General features: G+C 42.9%; 1 protein-coding gene across 1 annotated transcript in view; it reads right to left on the bottom strand.

The window, feature by feature from the left end:
* LOC119616758 overlaps positions 1 to 2,038 on the bottom strand; it is an 8,106-nt gene extending 6,068 nt beyond the window's left edge. Inside the window, exons 1-2 of the mRNA XM_037973984.1 lie at positions 1,956 to 2,038; positions 1,616 to 1,763 (exon numbers count right to left, since the gene is read on the bottom strand). Coding sequence (XP_037829912.1) covers positions 1,616 to 1,763; positions 1,956 to 2,038 — 231 coding nt within the window. The remainder of the gene's footprint in view (positions 1 to 1,615; positions 1,764 to 1,955) is intronic.
* Between the last annotated feature and the right edge of the window lie 6,603 nt (positions 2,039 to 8,641).

The raw sequence follows: 8,641 nt of genomic DNA, 5'->3' as shown, positions 1-8,641 counted from the left end.
GCTTCCCGCTCAAGCACACAGCACTTCCTGGATTTTTGGGTGATGTCACATAATGGAATAGTCCTTTTTTGGGGGGGAGGGGGCTAAAATCGATCTTACATTGTATTGCGTTTGTTGTGATTGTTTTCATCATAAATACAATTATTTTTATTTCAAACATACATTAACAATGCAGGGGCAATGTTAGGGGCATAGATAACTAGAGGGGGCCCTTGCTGATTGGGGGCCCCAGGCAGCCGCCTACCTTTGTCTTAATGGTGCTTGTGCGTCTTTTTAAAAAAGGTGCCTGAATGCATCCGATGCTTACCCAGTGTGGGCTTGTAATTGGTCAGCTGCCTAAGCCCCCTTCATACTGATGAGGAGTCGTTGGCAGAAAGTTGTTGGCAGAGTCTCTCAGAATACATTGATTTAGCTTTTCTAACCTCTGAGTTAAACCTACCGTATTTTCTGCACCATAAGGCGCGGTCGCAAATATGGCGTCCACTTCGGTACTTGATCCATACATAAGGCGCAACTGATTATAAGACTCAAGCGGTTTACAAAAAAAAAAAAGGTCACGGAAGCAAAACGGTGAGTTTGGTCGAACTTTATTTTGCTATGTAACAATACAACTACCGTATTTTCACGACCATAAGGCGCACTGTACTAAAAGGCGCAGTCTCAGTTTTTGTGTGCCATTACTGTATTTAACACACACATGAGGCGCACCTGATTAATTGAGTTTGGTTGTGGTTTATTTAAGTATTGATTACAAAGTACTAACATTATTTTAATCATCAATAGGTGCGGGCATGGTAAAACACACGGATAAAATAAATTTAAAAAAAGAACTGGAGCAAAACTGAGTTTGGTATTCACATTTTTTTTTTACCAGTAATCGTCATTAATCAAACCCATCAAAGTCCTCATCCTCTGTTTCTGAATTGAACAGCTGCGCTAAATCTCCATCAAACATGCCAGGTTCACTTTCTTCACTGTCAGAGTCACTTTCCGTGCCGTGCGGCTCCTCGGAAATGATGCCGGCTTTTGCGAAAGCTCGAACAACAGTGCCAGCAGACACGTTAGCCCAAGCATCTACAATCCTTTCGCAAATTGTGGCGTAACTTGCCCGGCGCTGCTTTCCACTCTTAGTGAAACTGTGGTCTCCATCGCTCATCCATCGCTCCCACGCCGCTCGCAGCATTATTTTGAACGGCTGGTTCACACCGATGTCTAGCGGTTGAAGTTACTTTGTTAGGCCTCCCGGAATGACAGCAAGCTCAGACTTCATTTGCTTCACTTGTTTTTTCACATCGGCTGTGATATGGGCATGCATAGAGTCACAGATCAACAGCGATGGTGTTGCGTGAAAAAAACCACCTGGTCTCTTTACATAAACCTCCCTCAGCCACTCTTTCATCATTTCCTCATCCATCCAGCCCTTTTGATTTGCCTTAATGACGACTCCTGCTGGAAACTTCTCTTTAGGCAAAGTCTTTCTCTTAAAAATCACCATAGGCAGCAGTTTCTGTTCATTAGCATGACAGCCAAGCACAACAGTAAAAGAAGACTTTTCGTACCCCGTTGTGTGTATCGCTCCCGTGCTGGTCCCCTTCTTCTCCACAGTGTGACTCACCGGGATGTCGAAAGTGAGCGGCACCTCGTCCATGTTAGTGATGTGGCTGGGTTGGATGTGTTTTTCGGTGATGTGTTTGCTGCAGTAGGAGCGGAAGATGACCAGCTTTTCATTATAATCCGCTGGAAGTTTCTGCGCTACCGTAGTCCTGGTCCGGATGGAAAAATGGCACCGTTTCATGAAAGGAAAGCACCAAGACGGACCTCCTTGGAAATGTTCAATTTTCATTTCTTCTGCTAGCGTTACTGCTTTTAGTCGAATGATGACCGTCAAAACGCTTCTCCCACTTGTTCTTTGCTCGATGATCCATAGCTCGAGTCTTTCCTCCAACTCGGGCCACCTCACCTTATTTCCGCGGAAGCTCAGCTGCGTCTTCTTGACCTGTCGGAGCTCGTTTTTCAGCTTCCTCCACTTGCGAACCATCGATTCATCAATCTTAAATTCTCTCGCGGCTGCTCAACTTCCATGTTCCTCCGCATAGCTGATGACCTTCAGTTTAAACTGTGCTTCATAAGCGTGTCTCTTTGCCATTTTCAGGGTTGTTAAAACAACGATGTTCTGCATAACACACATACCCGTATTTACGTACGTATATACAATCTACGCCCACACTTCCCCCTTTAACGTTCTCATGGTGTTCTCTACTACGTCCGCCTTACAACAACAACACACACACAGGGCGCACTGCATTATGGGGTGCGCCGCACATTTTGAAGAAAATCTAAGACTTTTATGTGCGCCTTATGGTCGTGAAAATACGGTACATTATTTTTATTATTCTCCCTCCGCAAATCCATCAAAGTCCTCATCTTCTGTATCTGAATTAAACAGCTGGGCAATTTCGCCATCAAACATGCCCGGTTCCCTCTCATCATTATCGGAGTCAGTCTCGTTGCCAGGTGGCTGTTCAGCAATGATGCCGGCTTTTGCAAAAGCTCGGACAACAGTTAAAGGAGGTACTTTAGCCCAGGCATCCACAATCTATTCGCATATGACAGCGTAACTCACCCAGCACTGCCTCCCCGTCTCAGTGAACGTGTGTTCGCCGTCGGTCATCCATCATTCCCACGCCACTCACAGCTTAGCTTTGAATGCCCTATTTACACCAATGTCCAGCGGTTGGAGTTCTTTTGTTAATCCACCTGGAATGATGGCAAGCTCCGAATTACTTTGCTTCACTTGGTTTTTTACGGCATCGGTGAGATGGGCTCGCATGGAGTTGCAGACCAACAGGGACGGTGACGTGTGGAAAAAAACATCTGTTCTCCTTACGTACACCTCTCTCAGCCATTCTATCATTTTCTCCTCGTCCATCCAGCCCTTATGACTGGCCTTAACAACAACTCCGGCTGGAAATTTTTCTTTTGGCAGTGTCTTCCTCTTAAAAATTACCATGGGTGGTAGTTTCTGTCCGTCACCATGGCAACCAAGAACAACGGTGAAAGCAGACTTCTCGTTACCTGTTGTGCGTATTGATACAGTGCTGGTCTACTTCTTCTCCACAGTATGGTTCGTGGGGATGTCAAAAGTGAGGGGGACCTCGTCCATGTTAGTGATGTGTTTGGGCTGGATCTTTTTGGCAGTAATCTTGCAGTAAGTGCGGAAGATGGCCAGCTTTTCTTTGTAATCCACTGGAAGTTGCTGTGCCATGGTAGTCCTCACGCGGATGGAGAGGTGGCACCGTTTCATAAAACGAAAGCACCAAGACGGACCTCCTTGAAAGTTTTCCATCTTCATGTCTTGTGCGATCGTTGTCGCCTTCAGCTACCTGAGTTTACTTGTGAACCAGGGCTTGTCATTATTGTAAGATACCCTGGTGCATGTTGGAACAATGCTGTCCTCACAGAAACAGATGTATGAGGTCACAGCGTCAGTAAACTCATCAAGATTGTTTGTGGCCGCCCTGAACATCTCCCAGTCTGTGGAATCCAGGCAGCTGCGAAGCTCCTCCACTGCCACGTTGGTCCACTTCTTTGAGATCCTCCTCACTAATTGTAGACAGTGAGGAGGCAAAAGCACAAAAACAAAGACTTGAATGAAGTGTGTACAGTTTCAGTCAAAACTATGGAAATATTAACATAGACTGGGAAAGGTTTTTGTAAACAGACACTTTGAATGTGCATTTGTATTGGGAAGGTTTTTGTTACCATCATGAGAAAGAAGTTTGGATGGAAACAGCAAAAGCATAATTCTTTCCAGTTCTTCATCAGCTTCCATCTCAAAAAACAGAAAAAAGTTTCTCAAATGTTCATATTTTGGCATGATTTCTGAAAGACAAAAGCCACACGGACAACAAACCTGAATGATGAGAAGAAGATAAAGGGACAGGTTGCTCTGAAGCACACTGAGATGCTCTTTGTTGAAGATACTGCTGCCATGTATACATCTTCCTAACATTTCTTTGTAGGATGAAGGTGTCATATCTGTCTGTCCCAGATATCCCTCAAGGTCTTCTTTGAATGAACTTCAAAGCCAACCAGGTTGTCATCAATCTTCACAACAGCTTCAGGTTCAGCAGGTCTTTTGGAGCAGTATTACAGGAGGTCAACAATCTCTGAAAAGCTTCTACAGTACTCCAGAAAAGGAAAGGCGTCTTTCTTTTTTGGGACCCTCTGGATTAAACTGCCCGGCTCTCTCTTCTTCCTGAACTTTGCGGGTTAAATAGACAACATATCCCATGTCGTTTTCAAGGATCCAGTGGAAAGATTTACCTTTGTACTTTCCAAACTGAACCAAATACTCCCCGTCTGTCAAGAGACATCCCCACCTCTCAAGAAAACAAAGTGAGCGTTCTCTTTATCGCCATCTTCTCTGAGAGGAGGTGACCTGTCCTGGAGGTCTGGGTTGTCCTTGATGTTTTTGGCTTCATCTGAGAGATGCCTCAGATATCCGGTGGGTCCTCTCCTGAAGTTCACTTCCACCTTTCCAGGAAACATCAGTTTTCTCTTCATGCTAAGAGACAAGCCTGTGATCCACCACATAATGGAAATAATTTTCTAATAAATTGAATAACCCGCAAAAAAAGTTTTAATGTAACTTTACATTACCAATTATTGTGCCAGTAAATTAAGTTTCTCGGACTCAAATGCAGACTGACAAGGTGGAACTCAAAAGTAAAACTAATTTATTTACAAATAGGAAAACAAAGGCTGACGAGGCAGCAACTAAACTAAACAACAAAAACTTACAAACTGAGGGTAACGAGTAAGTGGAAACAGGTGTGATAACACAAGGAACACAAGGGCAGAAGTACTAAACACTGAAAAAAACAAATCTGTAGCAGTTTGTAAAGCAGTAAAAGCAATGAATGGCTGTACTTATCTGTCCACCCAGTGGAAGACTCCAGCATCATCGCCATTCCCTGGTACCTTGGTTCCAAGGATCTCTCGCTCTCTGACTGAACCATCACCCAGGAGACGATTAACCAATGTTCGTTCATCACTGCATAGCTGGACATGATCCCAGATGCTAGAGTGACCTTTCCTGCTACCTTCCTGGTTTGATCAGACCTGAAGACCTGCCCAAACGTTCCTTGGAGGAGCCTCGACAAAGCTGGCTCTTGACGTCTGTACTCCTCCAGCAAACAGTCTGTGAGGTAGAAGCCAGACACAGAGATACCGCACCAGCCATTTGGATTGTCATAAGAGCTGAAAGGGTATGGTGTGTTTCTTTTTCTGACGAACTGGCCAATGGGATCTTGCATCTCTGTTCTCATCCACAGTTTCTGGTGCTGATAACAGTTTCAGCTGTTCATGTCATGGTCACGTTGAGGCTGGGGAACAGCAATGGGTGGCTGACCTGAGGAAACAATCAAAAAATAAAAACGCATCCAATTAGGGTTCCATTTAAAAAAAAAAGGGACAGTTTGTTCCAAATACTGGCCACATTGTGTTTACAAAATATTTGAAAGACAGTGTGGAAATAATGCAAATAAATCAACTACTCAGAGTAAGAAAGGGAGAGGTTTTCTTGAATGTAGTCTATTCTTACCATCTCCAGCACTGTCATCAAAGGAAAGGGCTCTCTGTGCAGAGGAGGAAGCTGCACTTGTGCTGGAATCTGAAAAGTAGTGTTATCTTTCTGTTACTTATTTATGACTGAAGTATAATTTTAAGACAACAGATAAAAGTGGTTGTTAAGATTATCCAGTAGGTGCTATCCAAGCAACAAACAGATGTTTAAGGATTAATTGAAACAAACCTTTAAATGACTCAGACTGTTTTGCACTCGCTGTTTCCTTCACTAGAAATGACAACTGTGGTGGAAGGGCCACGGGCGTCTTTGGTGGGATTGCCAGCACTGTAAACAGTCAAAAGAAAATAAAGAAATGATTTTGTTTAGCATAAAAACTTTAAAAGCTTAAGGTTTCTTTTCAGGAATAGAATTTAAATCTCTTTAACATCAGCTATTGAGGATTCCGGTTCACCTGATGCAGCAGAAGACCTGGACATCGTTGCAGTTGGACCTAATTAAACAGAATTTCACTGTATGAATCACAATTGAACAACAAATGGTGTTAGTAGAAACTCAAAAGGTTGTACTTTTATTCCTTCTGCTTATCAGACCTCTATAAATGTTTAGAAAGTAATTTCCAGATGTGGGAAATGAAACAAGAGTACAATCTGAACAACTTACGTTGTCTACGCTAGCTCTAAGCAGGAGGAACAACAGCACTTAAGTGATCAAACATGCCAGCTGTTAGTAACAAGCACTGATTAAAAAAAAAAAAAACCTGATAAACATTCCGAAATAAAATATATACTCACCAAGATTGGCCTCGAACAATATCTCCATCAATTCATAGTCTTTTGACATGGAGTGTAATGGCAGAAAACGGCGATATTGTAACAGGAACTTGACCGGAACGTGGCCAGAACACAAGAACATATTAGGTCAAGACTCAGTTTTGGAGGGTTATTCATCATAAAAGAGAATAACACTCCAGTCCTGAAATCTCCTGTTTTTATAAAAACCTGTCTTTGCTCTCGAAGACTATTTTGGCACTGTGGTTCCCTCTTTTTCCGCTGGCCCTGCGTACACAAAAGCAAATATGGGAGAGAAACTAAATGCAAGCAGAATATGTTTTAGAATTTCAGCAAGTGTAACTACAGTTTACTTACTGCTCTGACTCAGGAGCTTGGAGGGTGAGATGTTCAGCATTGCAGCCTCCAAATCTTCATCATCCTCCATCACTATGAGAAACACAAAAAAAGGAAGCATCAATTTGGGAGTTATATTACATTTTTATGGCATTGTTTGTCCTTACATCTTAAAACTGTTAATACAACATTATTAGTTGCTCACCCAGAGGTTTATGTGGCACAGTGGATTTTGTTGTTGGATCACTGGAAGATGACTGCTGTCTCTGGAGCAAGTACTGCTGCAGCTTTCTCATTCTAGTCCCTGGAAGGCAGCTCTTCTTTAGTATGAACTCAGCATACCCATCTTCTCTTGCGTCCCAAATTTCCTTCCAGGTGCTCTTGGCCCGAGTGCCAAAACCAACCAGCTGGTCATCTTCAGAGGTTGTTGCAACGGTGTCTCTGCTGGCTTCATACTGAAGGGCATCTTGGATCTCCTTAAAACTCAGAGCATACTTAACAAAGGTCAGGAGGTTCACCTTACTAAGGCTCTCTGTCAAGCAGATGCCGGCTTCCTCCTCCTTTTGTTGGTCTTTGATGAAGTACAATGTATAACCAACATCATTTTCAAAAAACTAGCGGAAAGACTTCCCTTTATATTTCCCAAACTGGATTCTGTAATGTCCCAGCACTTCCAAATCATCGGTGGCATGCCCTCCTCTCTGTTGAACCACAGTCAGAGCATTTTGTTGCACTATATCCTCTCTTTGTGCCTCAGATTTGTCCCAGAGACTGGGATCATTCATAATCTTTTTGGCCTCAGGAGAGGGTTCTTGCAGAAGAAACCCGAGAGGCCCCTTGCGGAAAACACTTAGTTTCCCCGGATAAAAGATGGTCTTCTTCTTCTGCATTTTGACCTAGTATGGAGCAACAAAGGATGGATCATTTGTTAAAGAAACTACCCAAAAAGTCTTAGATTTTACATAGTTATTTCAAATTAATTTATTAGAGTAAATGAATGTAGAACAGTAAAGTTCAACTTAATTTATTTATATACACCTCTTTGCCAGGCCGCTCCAGAGGGGGTCGTGGTCGACGCCTCCCCGCCTGTCATGTCCTCGGAGGGGGTCGACAACGCCTCACCTCCCTCAGCCCCACCGGCAGGTCACAATAAATGTCCTGAGGCACTCAACAAAAAAAACATTTCAGTTCAATCACACATACATTTTAACTAATCCCAGTTATACAGTATGGTGAGTTTAACTATTTTTTCTTAATTAATTTTTTATTTAATTTTTAAATTGCATCAAGTCACTGACTTGGGGCAAGGAAATAAAAATGCTTTTAATGGATTTTCTATTCTGTTAATCAGGCTCTCTAGTAGTAATGAAAAGTATAAAGTAACGCTACATACATACATTTACATTCAAGCATATTCGGCCAAAAAAAAGGCCAGTTGCGTATAGCTGTAACCCCCTGACACCTTGCAGAACGGGACATGCCGTCGGGATGTGGGTTCGACTCCCGGTCTTGGCAGAAGTTTTACTACCTTATCCGACCTATTTTTCTTTTGTTTTCCAATAAATAATATATGATAAATCTTTTTATTGTTTTTAAATCAAGCTGCTACTACTACATATGTATAGCTGTAACCCCCTGACACCTTGCAGAACGGGACATGCTGTCGGGACGTGGGTTCGACTCCCGGTCTTGGCAGAAGTTTTCTTACCTCATCCAACTTTTTTTGCTTTTAATGTTTATATTCCAATACACACACACACATACATACACATATATATAGGGTGCAAGATGCTGGCAGGGAAAGCATACATGGAACGTCATAACCAAGTGGCTGTCATAGTGTACAGAAACATCTGTGCAGAATATGGACTGGAAGCCCCGAGATCAAAGTGGGGAACACCCCCAAAGGTAGTGGAGAATGACCGAG

The sequence above is a fragment of the Kryptolebias marmoratus genome, linkage group LG23, assembly GCF_001649575.2.
Source record: "Kryptolebias marmoratus isolate JLee-2015 linkage group LG23, ASM164957v2, whole genome shotgun sequence".
Taxonomy (NCBI): domain Eukaryota; kingdom Metazoa; phylum Chordata; class Actinopteri; order Cyprinodontiformes; family Rivulidae; genus Kryptolebias; species Kryptolebias marmoratus.
Note: the sequence above shows the minus strand (reverse complement) of the source record. Positions and strands in the feature narration are given on the sequence as shown.